This window comes from Saccostrea cucullata, unplaced genomic scaffold (genome assembly GCF_032062105.1).
Source record: "Saccostrea cucullata isolate Sc308-1 unplaced genomic scaffold, CSIRO_AGI_Scuc_v1 ctg40, whole genome shotgun sequence".
Lineage (NCBI taxonomy): Eukaryota > Metazoa > Mollusca > Bivalvia > Ostreida > Ostreidae > Saccostrea > Saccostrea cuccullata.
Genome location: NW_026933337.1, coordinates 368,030 through 390,320, shown reverse-complemented (window position 1 = coordinate 390,320; position 22,291 = coordinate 368,030). Strand labels below are relative to the sequence as shown.

The following is a 22,291-nucleotide window of genomic DNA, read 5'->3' as shown; positions in this document are numbered from 1 at the left end:
AACCCAGCCCTCTTCTTCATTTAGTTTATACCTTTAAATCTTGTTCCTGATATGACTCTGGACTTCAAATGCTGTATAGAGGTAAATTTTATTCTGTTGTAATTTTGCCCTTATCACACTGGTCTCAAGAGGGCAAAGGTCAGAGATGGAATCAGGTGCCAAGGAGGAGTAAGTAACCCCTGTTGAATGGTCATACCCGACATGAGCCCTTTGTGTTGTTCAGGTAGATGGAACTTCCCTTAGTCAGTTTAGTGTAAAAACAAAAGGCCTAACAATTGGTATGAAACAAATCAGTCAAAATACAACCCAATGACAGGGTGTATTTGCTAACAAGGTCATTATAAAGATGTTTACATAAAATTTACAAAATGCCAACATTAAACAAGGTTGTTGATATCCCTGTAAAATCAACTTGTATGTGAGTAGCATGCCTCTCATTGAATATTGATTGTACTCCGAGAAAGCTCTAGAGTAGCAAATAAGTTGGGAGAGATAAACACCATTAACAGGTGATTAGTGGATATTACTTCATAAGGAAAGTTTGCCATCCCAGGTGTTTGTTTTACAGTACATGACTTTCTACACATGTATACATGCTGCTTGCTCAGCCTTAACTAAAATGGAACCAACTCTCTCTAAAAGCATCATTGTTAATGGATATACTTTCCCTTATAAATTTTTCTAGAATCCTTGGAACATAAAACATTTACAAAACAAGCCAAAATATATGTTTTGGTGTATTATTTATTAGATAAATAACAAGCAATAATTGCTAAATATAACAACACATTTGCATGACTGAGGATAAAATGCCTTTTATAATCACAGCCAACTGTAAAACATTGCCCACAATTAAAGTGAAAAAATGAGCTTACAATAATGATTTAAAAATGTTTGAGCACCAAATTATGAAAAAAAAATGAAATATCCAGTACTGTCTCAAATGAATTAACTTGCCAATGTCAGTGATCAATTCATGGCATAATGCTTAAAAAACCAAGTCTCTGGAGAAACTGTTGCTCTATTGACTAGAGGATGCAGTCAGATTTGTGATGCATATGTTTTTCTTCTCTGAAAACATTTTAAGTTTTAGGCTTAATTTACAAAAAATCAGCAATGATATCATAGTTTTCTTAAATAGAAATGAAGATTTTTTTTTAGACAAGTCGTGAAATCACATTACCATTTAAGAAAGAGTAACATTCATAAAAAATTATTACAGAGAGACAGACTGGCAATATTGAAAGGACAGCAAACATTTTACCAATGAATATTGCTCTTCTAGTATTGGACTTGTAGAGCTAAAACAACAAATTCAATTAAAATTAATTTTACATCTGTTGAAAATACTAACCTCTCACAACATTCTTGGTTTAATAATTTTCCTGAGAGAAATTTTAAATAAACCCTCTGAATTAAATAATGAATGAAATCATATTTTGGAATATTCAAGGTGTCACATCAAGTTGTACTGGATGATAATGAAATGTTTGTTCTGGGTTTTCCTCAGCAGATGATATCACTATACATTTAATGTCTACTGTGTATTTTCCTTCACAGTGAATAAGGAAAGAGGGATTAATCAACAAGTCTTGGCCGTCCTTCACCTAAGTAAATGTAAAAAAGCAAATAGATTATCGATTATACAGTAAATTTAAAAAAAATAATTTTAAAAGGTATTGCTGTGTCTGCAGATTTTCTAGAAGCATGTTGAAATGAGGCCCATGGGTCTTATTAGTCACTTGAGTGCAATGAACCAAACTTTTTGACACTCATCTTCTTTGCCCTTGGCCTGAGGCAACATTTTCAATTTCAGGTCAAACATATTGTATGTTGCCCTCATACCCAGTCAATAACTGTGTGTTTTGAGATATTACATGAAGGTTTAAGGCCCCTTAAACATAATATTTACCGTTTCATAGAAGGCAATGCCTATGTACTCCCTCCACAGTAACATTGGTCACAGATCAAATTAGTGGGACATAATACATAACATTCTGTTATAATCAATAAAATTATAATGAAAAATAAAATTTTACAATCAAAAATCAATATTATTATTCAAAAAAATGACAACCCCCTAACATGCATAACATTTACCTGAGTCTAATACAAATATTTGAAAAAAAAATTATGCATTTAATAGAATATTTAATATAAGGCCATATAAAATTAATCTTTAGAAATGTGTCCACTCAAAATGACTGTCCCGCCCCGATGTTTTTTATTTTGATTTTTGGGTATTTTCATGTATTTTAGACTGTAATGTTACCATTTGTACAGTACTGTCTCGTAAATCCAGGGGAACAATTTATTCAGTAAGAATTTGGGTCAAACTGTCACTATATGCCATACATTTATATTAAGTATGCGTGTCGCTATTTATAGCAAAAACGCCATGTGAAGACATTGCGAAAAATAAATAACAGCAGTTTAAATGTGTAAAAAAGATAATTTGTCAGTATATTAATAATGCAACAAAAAATAATTTGTATGAAACACATATAGAATACCATCACTGCCAAAAGTGATGCAGAGAGATTCCTTACTATAAGTATGTAAAACATAAGACGAAAAATTATGACAAATGGTTTCAAGTGATATATAACGAATTACACTGTGTGATTTGATAAATTGAGGTCAATCTCAAATCGTAGACAGGTCAAGAGAAGGTAAAAAATTTTCAGTAGAATAATTATTAGAACATTTTTATAGATTCTGCAAAATAAGAAGTCACGCATACACAATTTATTGTGATCCCCACCTCAAAGTTCAAAGTGTGCCGTAAATGTGTACTTGATAATTTGTTAATTAACAATAAATATCTAACTTTTAAAGCAAAAATTTTCTTTAAATATTTAAAAGAATTTGATAAGAAGTAAATCTAGGTCATATTTGCATTAAGGTAATGAAAAATGTTGATGCAGTTGAACTGCTTCATCATTGTTTTGCATATGAAATACTTAGGCCTATATATAAATTAACAATTATAAAAAAGGTCAGACATGTTGATGCATTTTTTAGCAAATTAGCTCTCGATTAATTTTACCTGGCCTAACAGTGTCCCTAATTTAGTCTTTTAGAAGATTTAATAAATTCTTGTACATATGAAAATATTTTACAATTTGTTTGATAAGGTCAAAGGAAAGATCAAGGTCAAAATTGTTGATTTTTTTACCAATATGTTCTCTTTCAACATTATCACATATGGGCAGTTGATAAAATAATGTTGAAGGGTATCTTTAAAACTGAAATCCACACTTTTGACAAGTGATTGAATATCTGATAAAAAATGATTTTTTAAATGTCTCTTAAGATGTATCAGCATTGTTTCAACTGACAATGCAAGGTATCTTTAAAACTGAGCTAAACAAAGTTAAAGAAAAGGTTTATTAGGTCAAGGCAAAGGCTTTAAAGATCAAGGTCAAAAATGGAGAGTTTTTTAGCTCTCATCAGTATGTATCAACATGTTAAGTTTGATAAAACTATCTTGAATTGTTTTACAAACTGGTATACACTAATTTATTAAAAGTGAGGTCAAGGTCAAAGGTGAACAGGAAAACAAGGTTGAAAAAATCATACAAATAATCAGGTGCAGAACCATTAATCATTTTATACATCAATTGAAGTTTGTGTTTTTCTCTTGGATAGTTTCTTTCCCACTGAGCTTCACCAGACAAACACAAAGTGTGAAGGAAGGACAACGGAAGCCCAGTAAAATTCTGGAAGACGGACATGACAAACACTATATGCCTCGGCCATATTCATGGCGGGGCATACAACATCAGGATATTCTCAAATTGATTTATAAAGGCAAAATAAATTTTTATTAAGAAGCCCAAGATACACAATGTTTACTTCAGTCACTATAGCCCTGTTACTATTCTGAAGATTTTTAAAAGATATACTTTCACCTTTTTATTCCTAAAATTTTTTGAACTTATTCTAGTCCCATCCCATTTCCAGAGGCCAAGATTTGAACAAACCTGAATTTGCCAAAACTTAATTAAGATGCTTTGATGAATACAAAAAGGGTTTCCAATGAAAATTTTCATAACTCTTTCATTGTTATAAACTTTGCATCACTTCTATGCATAAATTTGAGAGAGATACAGGTATAAATCAATGTACAGGTAAACTTCGGTATCTCGACATCGACGGGACAGTCGGAAAATGTCGAGATATTACGAGATATATCTTGAGACTACGTATCATTTATATATAACAAAACCAAAGACCTAAATTGAACGGACGTGTACCTACAGGTGCCTATAACTATGTCTTCAATTAGACTGTAGCTCGTTTGTTTCAGCTATCCCTCTACATTTATTAGAAAATCTAAGAAGTTATTCACAAATGTTATGAAATGCTTTCATTTTTATCCATACCCTGTCAAAAGCTTCTCATTTCACTAAATATAAAGTTATATCCTGCCTCATGTCAAGGTGCCATAAATTTAGCCATATATTTCAACTAATTGGTTAACAGAAATGCGCGTTGTAAACTCCGAACCGGAACGGTGCAAAGTCGACTTCCGAGATACGGAAAAAAATTAATGCATATATTTTTTAAATTATTTCAATTTACATCTTTTTTATTTCATAATCATTCATCATTAATTTTTAATTCATTTTCAAACCAAAATTTAGATGAAATTGGGCATTTTTAAAACAAACGTAACCTATGCATCCATATTACGGCTGATGCAATAGTCGTGCATGTCGTAAGTTTGATTGATTCATGTTGAATGCATTTTTACCACAATTTTTAAGTTAAATTGAATCCAATGTGTATATTATTTATTGTCATTCAGTTACCTTATTTTAAATAAAATGTTTAAGTTTTGTTATAGATTCCTCTGAAAAATAAACGGTTTAAAATTTCACAAAAAAATAATTCATTTACCATTCAAATTACCCAAGCTGAACATTAAACAATTAACATTCACCCGAGTCTAACAATGATTTGCTCTGCCATAATATTATGTTATATGAGGTATGCATAAAAATTGAAAAAGGTGTGAATTTCGGCACACGTAAACTGGAAAATAAGAAGACGTACACAATGCTTCCTCCGACCAGCATACAAACAACTAGGTTAATGTTCAGAAAAATTGCACCGATGTTTTCTCCATATAATCTTAAATTTTTTTGGGGCTGTGAAATACGTCCCATCCCATTTTCAGAGGCCAAGATTTGAACAAACCTGAATTTTCCCACACTTAAGATGCTTTGATGAATACAAAATGAGTTTCCAATGAAAATTTTCATAACTCTTTCATTGTTATAAACTTTGCATCACTATTGCATCACTTCTATGAATAAATTTGAGAGAGATACAGGTATAAGTCAATGTATTAATTATGAAGTATAACATACCTTCGTTAATGGTTACTCTTGCCACCACATCAAGGCAATCCATCACAGACAAATCTAATGACTCCTTCAGCGGGAAAAATGCACCATTTAGCTTTACTTCTGCAATAAATGAGTCACACAGTAATTACACATTTAATTAACCAGAACAAATAATTTTATTGATTATATTCATTGTACTTGGAAAACTTACCCCATACAATTGGTGAAATCTGAATTTGATTCAGTTGCTCCTCAGACCATTCTATATGATCTATAGAAACCTTGCCACCGGTTTTTAAAGAAGGCTATGTAGCAGTTAAAGAAAAATGTTGCTAGTTCATCGCACAAAAAAGGACAAATTTCTTGTAAAAATGAGGATACTGATTATAAACATTCACAACTTAATACCAAATTGAATTCATCAAGAAGAAAATTAATTAAGAGTTTGTTTGAGAATGAATTTCTCCCTTTCTTCTAAAGTGTGTTGTTGAAAAGGATACCATTTGCCATCGGATGTCAACAAACTGGTTTAAATAAGTACTATAATGATTGGCTATTGGGCCTTGTCTAACATGGTTTCTAAGATGAACGTTGTCCGGTAATGATGGAAATTCACATCTCTCTATTTCAACAGCAATTCTACAACAATATAAATTTAAAACAAATACATTAAAATTCACTTTATACAAACATGTTTAGACAGACAAATGAAATATAATGTCTCTGTGCCTACAAGAAACCCGAGCACAATTAACAAATGATAAAGACCTGTACCTTTCTGTGTGTCCTGGCAAGATATGAGTAGATGACTGTGTGGAATGTTGAACAGAGAGATCAGTGTCTGAGGCATTCAGCAGGTCAAAGACTAGATAACAGTGGTCAGGCCTACAAACAATGATGGGCACCAACAATATTAACTACGACGTGAAAAACAACATATTCTGTCTTACAACAGTTAAAAAAAACATTTTAAAAACAGGAACATCTTTTCCGAGTATAAGATGAAGAAAGCATAAAACTTCTGTACACTGTACATGTAATTACAAGAACTGCCTTATCCCTAATTAAATGCATAATAAAATGTAACTGAATGTTACCTTTCTGCTGGAATTGCATCCCAAGCTTGTATTATCACAGATGGACAAATATCTACAGACAAATTGACGGCACACTGTCGACAGTAACTGTCCTGTAATCCTGGGCCTCCACTATACTCAATCCGTAACAAGCACTCCACACACTGCAAAATCATAATATTTTATAAATATACACAGGACAATAAAAATAAGAAATTACATGTTTTACACTGCATAATAATTCTCAATTCTTAAAAAAAGGACCACTATTCAATTTGCCAGTCTTTGGCCTAATGTAATAAGAAATTTCTTGTAATACTGTATATAGAAGTACTTTCACATGATAATTATTCATATTTTTTTCTATATTTTCTGTGTACATAATTGTGTATCAAATTATATGTGATTAATTATCATATTTTTTGAGCGATTTGACATTTTTCATGTGAATTACTAAAAATAAGGAATTTACAGATAGATAGGTGGACAGCTAGACAGTGACATGGTTACCTGTGGCTCAGCAGTTTCATGGTTTGCAGTGTGAGACATGAAATCAGACACTCCATTTATGCACAATGTGAAACACATGACACTGTTGGGTTGTAATGGAAGCTGAGATTGGATGTTTTCCATACTCCACTCAAACATTTGGGTTAAAAATTCTGCAAAAAATATTAAAGTCATGTTTTTTGAATTTCCAAAACAAATACATGTATGTATCACGGCAAGATACAATTCATGTATTCAATTCACCTGTATTTGATGGCTTTCTTGGTAACAAATCTTTTAAGTCTATAGACCTGGCATAGGGTGTCATTAAAAAATCAACAGTTTCTTTGTCAATTGAATCCTTATGATATTACAATTCTTGAACACAAGATTATTTCACCTCTCTATATTTTTATTTTACAATTTTTTTCTAAATAATTACTTGCAGCTTAATCATATAATATTAATTCAATGTCATAATAAAATACGTTTTTTGTACCATAGATATTTGTTGCAGAGTGGGGGGGGGGGGGATTTTAGTCTTAGTCAAAACTAATCAAATTACATGTATACAGGTATATCTTAAACTTTCAAATTGCATGCAAGTTTCTCAAAACTTTCATAAAACACCAAGTGTTAAATTTTCCTACTATGTTCATGAATATTCATTAGCTCAACTTTTCATCAAACAAAAGATTACTGATTTTTCATACCTCTGTCCAGCAAACAGGGTTGTTGTTCCACTGGTAACAACGTATTCGCTGTCATTCCCAGACAGGAAGTTGTCTGCCTTGGGTAGCGATGTTGTCAGTTGGACCTGAGGCAGTTGAGGAATCACTTTGACCGTGATTTTCTCCAAATTGATTTGTGGCAAGTCTTTCAGTTTACAATGACTTTTTACTCCCATGACACTAGTAAAGTAACCTGTCAAACAAGTAAAATGTAAGCACAAATATAAAATACTTAATTGTTTGTTTGAACTTTTTCAGTATTATAATAATGGTACAACAAATTTTAAAATATTTTGACATACTATAAATCACCCAATTATTTGGAAAACTCCATTTTAATAACAGTAAATCCACTCAAAATTTTTTGTGATGACTCATTTTTATCAAGAAAGCCATTTGCATCTTTAATTCCATACACAAACTTCAAAACCATTATACCTTTTGTGGCTATACAAGTGCATAGAGATTCCTAGATACTTACCTGTAATGTCCAGATCTCCTGCAGTCTTGGGCCTCCATAATAACTTGACTAGATAAGGCCCCGTCTCCGCGGGTATGGAGGGATTACAGGGGTAAGGCTCGATTTCTACTCCTTCTACCATTAAACCCTGACAAAGATAACACAACAATTTATAAAATTCAGCCTCTTTAGCTTCACAGTGTGTTTTTTTTTCAATACACATTCTACATACCCTTCAAAAAAAGTTTTTAAAGATAAGTTTACTTTGTAATTTTAACTGATATCACAATTTTTTATAATAAACTCATTTTGCAAATTTCATCTCTTATGAATGTTGATTTGAACTCAATACTTGCCATTTGATTCACTTTCAATTCATCTGGTAAAGGGTTGTAAACTTGTAATTGCACTTCACACAAATCACGGGCCACCAGACAAAAATCTAAAAGGAATTCATTGTACCCACAGAGTTAACAAACACCAAACAATTAAAAAAATTGCTGTACAGACTTACAAAAGAAGAAAATTAAGTGTTTATAACATAATGCTTCCACTTTTAGCCCCCACTTTATTATTTTGGAGGGAGGGGTTGGGGTTGGAAATGTGTGGGGAAAACTTGATAGTCATCATGTATCTTATAAAACTTGATAAGCATATGCTGGCAGAGACATGCATATACTTTATATGGTTCACTAGTAATTACCCATCATTCCCTCATCTTCTGTATCTCTCTGTTTTCCTAGATTTAAAGGTGTAAATATAAATGGCCCTGTATTTGAAGCTGATTCTCCCAGTTTCTTTAATTTGACTGGTTCCAGGTGAGGCCGCAATCTTATAAGTTTGAAAGACCTGAAAAAAGGATGGCAATGAAACTTCTATCAACACAGGTGTTATATCTTGAATAATTTTTGAGGTGTTATGTTTTTGTGTACATCAATAGCAAATTCAAAATTCACATGTTACACATGAACCAGTCAGCACAACAATTTTCATTTTGCAGGCAACCAATATCTGTGATTTTCAAGAGAGGAGAAATTGCAAAAGTTTGGCAAAATTCATAAGTAATTCACTCCTTTTCCTCAAAAGACAAGAAAAACACTGAAAACTGAGAAAGGAAAATGTGTATCACAGTGTACTTGTGAGTTTGATAAAACCACTTACTTTACGTAGGGTATACTGGTGAATGGTACAGGGGGGAGGATCATGCCATTGTCCAGAGCCAGTGACTGACAATTCCCGTCCGACTGAGCGGTCAGCTGCTCCAGAGTCCGGCAGATGTCCTTCCTCTCAGAGAGTGACAGGAACTGGTGTAATGACTGTATCATAAAGGTGGTGTGTCTGAAATACAAAATTGATAACTACACTGTATATTACACTCATGTAATGTATGATTTAGTGCTGTAAAGCATAACTGTTTAATAGCTATTTCTGAGTAAAACATTTCATGATGTATGTCAAACATTTCAAATTAGCTTCATGTATATATATCTCAGTTCCAGATGAGTTCAAGAAAAGAAATTTCTAACTGTTAATGTAAATCAAATCAAAATTTTATATAAGAAAATTAATATATTTTAATACTGAAATCAACCAACCTGATTGCAAGTGGTATTTTACCCATCTTACGAGCAGAAAAAATGAGTTCATTGAGCACTCTTGACTGCAGTACAGGCCACCCGGTGTCAGAACCTGCAATATAAACAGAACAAAACTGTCATCATATTCAATCCATTTTTACAGAAGTTTACACATTTAGTAAATCTTTTTTTCCTTATTTTCCAAGAACTATTTCTTTGTAATTAAAGCATTAAACATATAAAAAATTCAAAGAAACAAATGTCAAGTCATCTTAATAAATCTGACATGTCAAAAAGAGTCTGAGAACAAATTTTCCACGACAGCTTACTTACCAATATGTTTGTCTTTTGGACTGTGGTGTATATTGTACCCCTCCAGGACTTGGACTAGGAGGTTATAACACTGACCCCAGTTCTGCTGTGTGGCCTGAGGGGAAGACACACACTGCATGGCAGCTATCCGCTTGAAGAATGCCGCTTTTCGATGAAATCCAATATCGGAATACAGCTCGGAAAGAGTGCAATACCTAAGTATCTGTAAATAAAAGTTTATGAGAATGAATTTGATACTTTGGAAGTACATGTACAATGAATTTAATTTACACCATTTTAAAAATTTTCGTTCAACTTAATAAATTTTTAGATGTAATTTTTTTTTTACTCAGTAACATAGCTACAAGTTTCTGTAAGTAAACATTCAATTACCTTGAGAAGTAAATTGTTATGCTTATCTAATTAATACCGTATAAGTGGAAATTTTAGCGAGAGGCAAATTTAGTGATTTGTCCTTAAAAACTGGTATTTTATTTTTAGCGAGATTTAATTTTAGCGATTTTAAAATGTTCACTAAAGAACCTATTACAAATAAAACGCAATAAATTTTTAGCGATATGTAATTTTAGCGATCCTCGCTAAAATTTCTACTTAAAATTTCTACTTGTATGGTAATAGATTTACCATTCACAGAATTTTTTGTAGAAAATGTATCTCTAAATATGTCTAATGCATGAGTACAACATTTACCTTATCCTCTTCGCTGACATTGTAGTTGATGTAGATGACATTCTGCAGGAAAGAGGAAGCTTGCAGATGTTTCTGAAAAGAAATACCATTCTGACTATTAACAAATAGCGAGTTCTTTCCAAACATAATGCATAAACAATACATCACTGGGCCACAACAAACCTCTGTCATATTGCTCTGTCTGAGAAATGAAAATCATTTAACTGACATGATTTTGTTATGTTTAGCAAGTATGATGGAATTAATTATGGTTCTGAAAAAACTAACATTACACTAAAATACACACAAAAGACAAATTTTGATAAGAAGAGTAATCAAACTTTTGCTCAAATAATATCTACATATACATGTACAAGTATAGGTAATTATATTTAAATTTTGATATTTTTTTCTTGCTTTCCTGTGACTTTACACAAAATTTTCTCTTACCCCTTGCATGGTCAGGACTCTACAGGCTTTCAAGCTGAGTTCTATTTCAATCACCGCTGCACCTTTGAACTTTCAAAAGATGAGGGAAAAAAGTAATTGATATCACTGTTCAACAAGTTCTGCATTAAAATCAAAACAAATATATCTATTATTATCACTCTATTATGTCAGCAATAAAGATAAAGTCAGTTATTTAAATGACTGTCTCTGAAAAAATTCCATAAAACTCACTTTGCTATAATTAATCAGAGCTTCCCTGTATTTTTCTATGATGTCAGTCGGGTCAGGTGCTACTTTAGACAAATTCTCAGGCACACTCTCTGTTCCATAACTTCCGTTGGTTTTGTTGTTTAAACTACCAGTCCTCAGTTTGGCTTCATTCAGCATGGAAGAGCCCCTCTTTGCCGAGAGTGAATAGACATTTCTACGTAGTCCAGAAAGTGCCACTGATTTCGGGTAGTTAATGACTACTGCAGCCGATGCAAGACCCTCGTAACAAGCTAAAATTTAAATAAATACAAAAAACATCACATTTTTCATCACAAAATTTTTCTCCAAAAGGTTTCTTTCAATGAGACCAATTTGAAAATTTCAGTTTTATTCAGAACATCTGATGATTCTCCTTTAAAATATTAAATTGTTCCACAAACTTTTACTTTTTTGAACTACGTAAAAACAGCTACAAAGAATGATGTAAACACATCAACCATGAACAAACCTCCTATCCACAGTGTATCATTGACTGGACGTAAAATATCTATGGCAGTTTCATAATGGAGGATTGCTTCCCCTGGAATTCCAGCTTGTAAACACAAATCAGCAAGGTGCTTCCGTAATCTTCCTTGACACTTCTTTCTAAAAGACCTGACAATAACCAAAACAAAGAAGATAAAATTACATTTAAAGCATTTGGTCCATAAAAGTCTATTAATTTCTAAACAGTTTTTCTCTTGTTAACAGTTTACAAAGCAAGTTTGTTCATTTATAAAGTAAAGGTATCCTTACACTGTGACTATAAATATTGTACTTTAATATTTCTCAAAAAAATGAAAATGTAAAAAAAAAAATTTAGCTTAGAATGTGTTATATAAAATGTGTGTTGAATATTATCAAATATAAAATGTGTTAGACAAAATGTTAATATTTTTGATAAGTAGAAAAATTTGAAAACTAAGCATACTTAGTGTCTGTATCTAATCCAATGTAGTCCTTCCTTTCAAATGGTGCACATAAGAGCTGAATTCTGTCATGGCGTTCAAATGACCGATCCAGACGTTTACCCTCTAACACAAAGAATAAAGACACAACAAATTCTTTTAACTTTTCTTCTAAGTCCTGACTATCAAGAATACTAGGAAAGAATATGACTTCTGCACCAGTGCTGTCTTTAGTGAAACTATTACTGTGTGGTCTACGGAAGACAGGGGTTCCAGGTGGAGTTGAAATTGGAGAACTTTGGAAAAGTGGACTGCTTTCTTGTTTTTTCACTGGTTTCTTACTCATAAAAGTGATTTTGCCTTCACTGTTTTTTGTACTTGAGCTTGAGGGATCACTCTTAGTCTCTGTGAGGGCAGGCTTGTAGGGCTCTGTGACATTCTCTGAGGGACTGATATCTGACGTGACCCCGCTGTCTTCACTATCCGCCCTCCCTGGAGATACCCGGTCTGACTTCGTTTCATCGTCCTCTGTTTCTTCACTCAGAGGAGTCCCATTTCTATTCATGCCAAATACAATGAGGCGAGAATTAAACAATGTATTTGCGTAGTCTTCTTTGACATTTCTATAACTCTCAAATAATTCTTCAAACTCCTCATTTGTACTACACTCTCCGACTGAGATCAGTCCTAATGCCTTCCTGTGAGCTTGATAATCACCCCAATCATTGTTCTCCTTAGGGTAGTTCTGTTTGTATCGAACCCAGGCATTTCGTTTCTGTCCTGGAATGCCCACAGAACTTAATTTTTGGATCCTCTCCCATATTTTCCTGAACTTTTGTTGAGATAATGTCAGTCCTGTGTGTTTCACCAAAACCAGCAAACTCTGGTGGTCTTCTGCTGTCTGTCCATAATCAATCACACTCATAGCTCCTGTAACAGATATAAATTATGAGATGATAGCTTTCATATATTTCAATACATGTCAACACCCCTTTCATATTTCTCACTCCTGTTCACAGACTAAATAAATCACCTTTATTCAACTGTAATATCTTTATGCTTTAAAACTTTCAGAATTATTTACAATTATTTGATATTTTATGCGATTATAAATACCCAAGAACAGGTTCACAACTGATGTAGAAAACATGTACACGAATGCGAGATAATTCGAAATGACAGTAATGGCAAAGTGTAAACATTCCTACTACAAATACGTTCATTTTAATCAAGTTACCTTTCACAAATCAATTAAATACAGTAATTCCTTCACAGGAAATGTTTCAAATTGATTAGATGTTGATAAAATATGCTTTTTAAGGCAGAATACGACATTATTATGATACTTTTACATCCTCTAAGTGGGCCTCAGCGTAAAATGAAATGAATGAAGTCTCGTGACTTCTCGCAAGAATGGCTTCCGGGTTATGAATATGTACATATTAGAATACATCGTTTTTCATGTAGCAGAGTGGCGCAGTGGAAGCGTGCTGGGCCCATAACCCAGAGGTCCGTGGATCGAAACCACGCTCTGCTAAATCTTTTTTTTCTCCGTGTATTTTTTTTATATCACAGATACCATGAACAAGCAACACGTAATACTGAAAAGCATTTATAATTTCAAAATATTTTTTTAAATATATTTTAAAATCTCAAATTCCATGAACAAGCAACATTTTATGCTAAAAAGCACTACCAAGGACCTATATACTCATATATAATAGTATAGGGGTCCCTAGCTGGCATTACTTACTGTGTTTTTGAATCTCATATTTTTCATGAAAGTATCCTTTCTGCGACTGTAGAGCTGGCATAAGTAGTTTTATCAAGGCTACATGGTCGTACACGTACTCGCTCCTATAGCCCACTAAAATTACAACCAAAAAAAAAGAATAGATAAAACATAACATAATCACAGGATCACATAACGCTGACATTAAATTACCTTTTTAAAATTAATATATGTGGTATGTAAGAATATCGGGGATGGGGATGGGATTGGGTGCTGGGAGAATGCAATTTAATAATTTTGTTTCGTGGAATACCCACTCGGCTTCTCAGTCGATATGCTTTTCCAAAAAAAAAGAATCGGTTTTAGTGATATTTTCTCAATAAATATCAAACAATTGTGTCACTTTATATTCTATAAATCACATACTGTACATGTTAACATTCGGTCAGTAACGATATTGCTAGAACTTGTTGTTTTTTATACAGAAAAAATTAAGGGCGAAGAAAACTAGGACAATTGTTTATTTCTTTAATATATTTGAATAACTAGACAGCTGGAATGTATACTTTGTATATATTTATGCCACATGACACAAATATTTTTTCTTAAAAATTAATCCCGTATATAGTTCGTTACTTGTGCATGCACATATTTACATTTTATTCAACTGCGAACGTGACGAGAAATTACATGGGGAAACTACCAAAATCATACAGAACATGTCTAATATGAAAGACTTAACTAAACTTTTTTTTTATTTTTCCGACCTTAGCCTAAATCTAGGCTTTGCACAACATGAACATTTTCAATTAGAACTGAAAATATTTAGTAGCTATAAAAAGGACTGAAAACAAGTTCTAACCACTTAAAAGATTCTTTCCTGTGAAAATTGTAAAATTCGTAGTGCTTACAAAGTTTTCATTTGGAAATATTTAGAATTCAGGGACTTGGCATCGGGGGGAGGGGTGCAGGGTGTCTGCCCGATTTTATTTGCACACATAAAATTTTACTATTGAAAATGTACATTGAAAGGCTGCCCCCCCCCCATTTTTTTCTTGCAGAGTAGTCAAATAAGGGTAATGTATAGTAATAAAGTTTACCCACAACCCCCCTCCCCACCCCACGAAATAGGATTTTCGAATTTAGACAAGTCTCTCTCTCTTTATTTTGCTTGCTTGTATTTTTTTTTCAGGTAAGTTGAAATTTGTTATAAATGCCACAGTCTCTGCATTTACCCTTAAAATTTTAGAGCATTATACTTGATTTTTCTATTCAAGAGACAAAACCAACGTGTTTCACATATTAATTTCCTGCATAAAAAGGCATGATTTCTGACCTTTGATCAAGACAGTGACTTTCTTTGCAAATTCTCCATCTATATCTAGTAAATATTAGCTGCAGAACTGTAGCTCTCCGAAAAAAAAATATTGACAGACTGGAGAGCTACAGTGCCACCCATTGAAAAAACTGTACATGTATATTTATTGCGCACAAAAATTTGCGCTGTTTCTCCATTTATTTCTCCATGTTTTTTAAACCGTCATCTCAAAATATTACTAACCATGTGTTCCTAACATATTCTTTCACTGTTTCCACAACAAAACATTTCTTATAATTGATGTTAGTAGCCCTCTAGCTGCAGGTCTGTAGCTCTCCGAAAAAATATATTGATAGACCGGTCTATCAATATATTTTTTTTTCGGAGAGCTACAGATCTGCAGCTAAGTAGCCCTCCTGGCCCTGAAATTGAGATCATCGAAAATTTCATCTATTTATACTGCCATTTTTTGGTTTGCAAGATATTTCAGTCTAAAGTGCTTCGTGCAGTTGTAAACTATGAGAGTACTTGATAGAGAAGTAAGGAATTGTTTGAAATCCAACTATTTTGCAATTGAGTAAAGAATTTGGAATAATTAATACAGATCCAAGCGCAAATTTTTGTGCGCAATAAATATGCAGTTTTTTCAGTGGGTGGCACAGTAGCTCTCAGGTCTGTCAAAATATTTTTCGGAGAGCTACAGTTCTGCAGCTAAGTAAATATATGACATGATGATTTAATGATTATAAAAATATTACAGCACTAGTGTCAATTCTCTGCACGACCTTCACCTTTGATCAAATGCTTTCAAAAGCTTCAAATGTCTTCTTCTACATCCCTCCTGCCATGCATCCATTCATATAGAAATAAACATTTTCTTAGCTTATGAAAATCTAAGTTATATACTGCATCAAAGAAATTTGTTATGTTTTATAAAATTTCTTAATATTCGACCTTGACCTTTGTTCAAATGACCAAAAAAGGTAGGCGTCCTCCACCTACATACATGTACGTTCTTGCATGTATATATGCAACGAATAATGCAGGCCGTCAGTAAAGCTTGGGAAGTACTTTTTATATTGATGTTGTCGCTACACATGTATATAAACAGAAGACATGACGAATAGTCCGTTTCTTTGTTATAGATTTAATTGCTGTTTATGTTGGTTAGTCCATGTAATACATATATAATACCCAAAGTGAAAAATATACATTTAACTCCACGCATTCCAGGGAGATCCAGACAACCCCTTTCCCGTTCTAGATCCGTGTATGTCAGCAGTAATTGGGCAAAGGGCACATATGTATACTCTTTTCAATAATTACATGTATTAATATTGACAAGTTTATCAATAATCATGATTTTAGAATTTATACTCCATTACATGCAGAGAGAGAGAGAGAGAGAGAGAGAGAGAGAGAGAGAGAGAGAGAGAGAGAGAGAGAGAGAGAGAGAGAGAGAGAGAGAGAGAGAGAGAGAGAGAGAGAGAGAGTTAATAAATAAATACAAGTATAAAATGTATTATATATCAATTCATATTTCTAAATTAGATATCATGTCAAAACTTCAAAGACAGTTAATCTATTTAATAATTTTGGAAAAGTACGTTCATTTAAATTAATTCTTTTGTGTTAGGATATTATTTTTCATCATGAATGTTAAAATCTGACAGATGTTCTGCTAAATTAACATATAAATGTTGTCTATTTTTATATACATGTATTTTTTATTGTGTTCATGGGGCTTTGACAAAGCATTCAAAAATGTGTGCTCAAATATATAATTCCTGATTAATATTCTTCGTTCACATTTAACAACCTGATCAGAAATGTAAGCTGTGATAGAAAACAATGGGGGAGAGGTCTTTATGGGGGTTGGAGGGGGGGGGGGGAGGGGGAGAAACGCAGGACGGTACACACTGAGAGTTACACTAAAGGGATACAGAAATACCACCGTAAACATGTAAGATCAACTCCATGGCACGATATAAAACAGTTATTCTGTTAATATCAGCTAAATTGATGGCCGAATCGTCAAATACCACTAATAAATGACTACTAGTATGTTACATACCTGTATACATTTCCATCTACACAACTTAAACCAAAAAGGCAATCTGTGGCTCGTCACCACAGAGTGTGTTAACATGCTTTGGTTAATGACACCAAAAGTGAGAGGAAATAAAACAATGATTGAAAATCCCATTACGTTTAAATGACCGGAGTGTCCCCCATAAGACTTCATGATATAGACTTCAACAAAAAAATTGATAAAATAGATAAAATTATGCATTATATGAAAAAAACTGCAAAGTTTAAGAATTTTCAAATCAAAACTTAAAACCCCTACGGTATTTTGAATCATTACCATATGCGTATAAAATTTATGTACAGTAAGCGTTAAAGTAGAGTTAAGGTACTACAATCCTCAGCCAGAAAGGATAACTCTTTAATTTATAATTTGATTTAAAAAGTATCTAAAGGAATAAAAGTATTTTAAAATTATTTAATCTTTAAATATAAATCTATGCAATAATTTTTATTGCCAAAATATGAAATTAGAAGTGATTAAAGGTGTTTTGCAATGATAGGAAATTTTTCATACACTATGCATTGTAAAATGATCAAAGTAAATACCTTAGTAGAAGAAACTAATCATACGTATAAAAATTGTGCAATTTCTTCAAAAGCCTGGATAACAATGCTTTTTATTTCTAAAATGTGTTTGTTGATCAAATTTGAATTGGAAAATGCATAGTAGATGTTTTCATTTGCATTTCCTGGATGTTTACCCCATATAAAGTATTTAAAAATGACATATTTAAAGAACATTGAGAGTTTAGTGACATTTTTGTTAGCATCAATATAAATTTTCAGAACCTAAACCAAAAAATAGATATATACATGTACATTGTTTATTACCAAAGTGATTGTTGAGAAAATGAGAATCACTTCCTCTGGTGAGCTAAATTATTCAAGGTTCAGTATAAGTGTGACATCAAAGGAGATGTACGGATCATATGAACAAGGCTTCATGACTTTTAGTTCATCAGTAATGAACCACATTTAGTTCATTGGTAATTTTAAACACGTATTCTAGACTTTAAAACCACAAGTTTATAATACTAAAGAATGGCCTTATTGCATGAAAGAAAACATACTTTTCATGTAACCGAAAAAAATTACAAACTGTGTACTATTATAGATTTATTACATTTTCCATGTTTACACTTCGTTTGAAATAATGAGCCTGAAGGCTAAAATTCAATCAAGTTGCATCTCGTATATCAGACTAATTATTTTGCCTTTTAATCTTGAAATTTGACCTGATGAACTCTAAGGTGCAGACAGACGGATTGGTTATAAATTAAATCATAAAATCAGTTAGCTAGATATTTTCTCAATAAATGCGCTGTCATTAGTCGGGAGTATTGCTGTCATGAAAAAAAATGCATAGTGCATTATCGGTCATATTTCATATTCTTTCTTGGCACTTAATGACAGTTGCGACAAGTAACAGCGAACAGTCATATATGCAAAAACATTCAAGAGCACACCTGAAGTTAATAAGGACTTTTCAGGCAAAAAAAAAAAATGAATGGCAAGACATTGTTTTTGTTTTAAACATATACATGTGTATGCAACTGCATGGTAAGAAGCAAGCCAAATCAAAACGAAAAAGAATTTCTGAATATTGTTTTTTGTTATTCAGTGAATGATATTACAATCATTGGAGAAATAAATTCAAATTAACTCTTTACGCTGGTTACTGCATGTATATGTATTTTCTGCAAAGCTACAACCGTATCCTCATAAACATAGTTTTTGTTGTTAAAAAACATAACTATAATGGAGAATTAGTTCATCCCTATGTTAAACGTTTACTTTCTTTCATTTTTATTTCTACCTGTATATTAATTACACGTTTCTTTCTTTAAGAAAATACGAACATATCTATGGAGAATCTAAAACTTAATAATAATCATATTACCAATAATTTACTTCATAAATTAAAAGAAAAAATAAAATATACCTGTTGATCTTTTTAATAAGTTGTATTCCGATACAAAATCACAAGTCATTGTCAAATTCGGTTATCATTGGTCCTGTGTGCAGAAAATCAGTATCTAGATTGATTACATTAATTACTAGTATATGAATTATTAGCTCCAACTGTATTGCAGTGTGTACTTGCATTATACTGAACGATAATGTACTACATTACTAATATAGAAACATCAAATCATACGGTCACGTGCAAGCACAAGAATAGCACCCTCTCATAGATTGTCAGAACGTTAGAATTACTTATTAGAATTTTAAATCTTGTTTTATTTACATTTTTATAAGTTAAACATCCTTTGCTTGTCAAAGTTATATTTCATTTTGATAGGCTGCGTAATTCGATTATATAATAATTAGTTGAGGAAATGTGCAATCAAATTCTGTAATATTCATGTAAACGATTAATTATTATGCATAAGAGTGAAAGATTTGTATCCAATATACATGCATTTAATTTAGAGAAAAAAAGTAATCGTTCCACACACAAAAACTACCAGCCCACTTGACATGCCCCCCACCACTGGGTCATATTGTTATGACAACTAGCATTTTACATAATTTGTTAGGCCTTTGTTTTTATACTTTTATGTACGGTATATACCTTCTTCCTTATCAATATATAGGACTCATGGAGGACGTAACAGGTCGACAGGGGTCGCTTACTTCTCCTGGACACCTAATGCCACCCTTGGAGTTTCCAGTCAGAGGGTATGCCCAGCTCACAAATCTTTTTTTGGTTGCCTATTTTGTGATATCGTGTCTACAGTTGTTCATGCTTGTGGATTTTTTGACTAGATTCAGTTCTAGTTCTTTAGTTGTCTGAATCGTTTCCTGACTTGGTCCATACTTTTTTGTAGTACGTGTTGTTACTGACTTTGTTCATAGATGATTTTGCTTGTGTAATTTTGGACTATGTGCAGATTTTCCTGTATAAGTTGTATTTAGTCTAGGTTCAGATAGCTGTTCTTGCCTCTGTTGTATTTTTACATTGTTTATAATCGTTTTACCTATATTTTTATTTTCATGACTAAGTTCATAGTTATTCTTCCTTATGTTGGTTCTTGCTTTGGTTGGTACTGGGTAGTTCTCATTCGCTGTATTGGGTCCGGACTAGGTTCACAGTTGTTCTTGCCTTTGTTGGTCGTTGGCTCAGTTCAAGGTTGTCCTTGACTGTGTTGGGTCTTGACTTTTTGCCTGTATTGTTTTTTTTTTCTGCACTTGGTTCAAAGTTGTTGTCTATATGGTTCATATTTTTGTATGTATTCTGTTTTGATTTTAGTCATATTTATTCTTGCTTGTATTGTTTTTCGACTTGTCTGAATTCAAGGACATTCTTACAATATCTTATGACAGTAATTATAAACAAATCACGTGTAAATTGATAGACTTTTTATTCAACCATTTAATTGATTTTTTTTGCATATTTAATTGCTTTTGATCATCAACTTTATTGCTTATTAATTGCTCATTATAATAAGTTACAGAAATACATCGTTTATGTGGAAGTCCTAATGTCTATAAGACATAAAAGGAGAATAAGTTTTATTGCATGTGGCCCAGTCGTACATTCAAGTCTTAAAAAACTAAAAAGGCTTTTCCCCCCCAAAAGTCAAAAATAACTATTTTCGTAATATCCCTAGGGCAGTACTTTAAAGAGCGGAAAACCTGTCAGGATGTGGAATTCAAAATGTCTGTTTTGCTGTTTATTATTCAGGATCGCCGAAAATTTAAACAAAAACTAAATAAATTTCTCCATTTAATTAAATACGTTCTTTCCATAAACAACCACTAATTTAATTCTGCTTGGTGTATTTTCTTTTACTGACAATTTATATAAAACACTTTTTTTCATTTCAATATCGTGTAATAAGAACTGATATTTATGAATAAAACCCTCAAGGCCAATGTTAACATGACCAGTTTATGACATTGTTGGTTAATTATTCTTTAAATTATTCCCTTAACGTGCCCTATATAGTATTTAACTTGCAGCATAATATGATATATGCACTAATTAGCTTACCTTATTTAATTTAATAGATAGTGTAGGCATTTGTTTAACAGTCTGACAAATTCTCTTGCTATTTCCGTTTTGACGAACTGCGTAATTTTGATTCACTTTTTGAAGCACACAGTAATTGTAAACCTTTATATGATATTGAGTATGAGGGTGTACCTACTCATTTGATGACCTTGAACTTTGAGTTAGGAATCAAATTACTCTCAATGTAGGAGCTTGACCTTTGACCTAAGAATCAAGTTACTGGTGTAAGAAAATATACTCTAGAGAATTTTTATGCCCTTAAGCATAGATTCGAGGGTATATAGTTTTTGTCGTGTCCGTCCTCCTGTTTGTCTGTTTGTCCGCAAAAACAATTTATAACATTACGCATTACATGTATTTTGATTTAGTGGAACTATATATGACTTTCTATAATTCACACATGTATTCCTTGTGACAATACCTTTCTTTAGGTACCACCAAATTTGACCGTTTACCTTGGAGTTTGACACACTTTTACAAAAAATTTTTTAACTCTTTCTTTGGCCATAGCTTTTGAACGGTAGATACTGGAACTTTCATACTTTGCATATGTATTTTTTGTGACATGACCCTTTCAATGAATAATAATAATTATGATACTTTGACCTTGACCTTTGAGTTTGACCTAGGTACTTTAAACAGAACTTTAACCTCGGCCATACTTTACATATGTTTTCCTTGAGAGAAGAACTTTCATTGGATACCAAGAAATGTACCTTTGTCCTTGATCGTGGAGATTAACTTACTATTGACCATAACTTTTGAAGGGTTAAAACTATGGTTTTCACACTTCACATATTTAATCCTTGTGAAAAGACCTTTCATTGGATTTG

The 22,291-nt window shown here is 32.5% G+C and overlaps 1 protein-coding gene and 1 non-coding gene across 2 annotated transcripts; one reads left to right on the top strand and one right to left on the bottom strand.

Moving 5' to 3' along the window:
• Positions 1-730: 730 nt before the first annotated feature.
• Positions 731-19,598, bottom strand: LOC134238045 (trafficking protein particle complex subunit 9-like). The gene is made up of 23 exons (XM_062720179.1): positions 19,383-19,598; positions 14,053-14,166; positions 12,323-13,229; positions 11,861-12,006; positions 11,374-11,642; positions 11,143-11,211; positions 10,714-10,785; positions 10,024-10,225; positions 9,709-9,802; positions 9,275-9,451; positions 8,817-8,962; positions 8,470-8,555; positions 8,135-8,261; positions 7,636-7,846; positions 7,187-7,233; positions 6,944-7,095; positions 6,455-6,597; positions 6,132-6,242; positions 5,858-5,996; positions 5,569-5,662; positions 5,313-5,477; positions 1,913-1,932; positions 731-1,607 (listed from the first exon to the last, which is right to left on the bottom strand). The coding sequence occupies exons 1-23, from the start codon at positions 19,429-19,431 to the stop codon at positions 1,449-1,451; spliced, it is 3,699 nt and encodes a 1,232-aa protein (XP_062576163.1). The 5' UTR covers positions 19,432-19,598; the 3' UTR covers positions 731-1,448.
• Trnam-cau (transfer RNA methionine (anticodon CAU)) lies at positions 13,765-13,836 on the top strand. Its single transcript has one exon. It is a non-coding gene; the product is annotated as a tRNA-Met (tRNA).
• Positions 19,599-22,291: the final 2,693 nt, after the last annotated feature.

Coding starts and splice junctions, on each gene's coding strand:
- LOC134238045 (XM_062720179.1), bottom strand. CDS start 19,431: ATGACTTGTGATTTTGTATCGGAATACAACTTATTAAAAAGATCAACA. Junction 6,598..6,943: donor ATGAAACTGCTGAGCCACAG/GTAACCATGTCA, acceptor ATGATTTTGCAG/TGTGTGGAGTGCTTGTTACG. Junction 5,997..6,131: donor TTGCCAGGACACACAGAAAG/GTACAGGTCTTT, acceptor ATATTGTTGTAG/AATTGCTGTTGAAATAGAGA.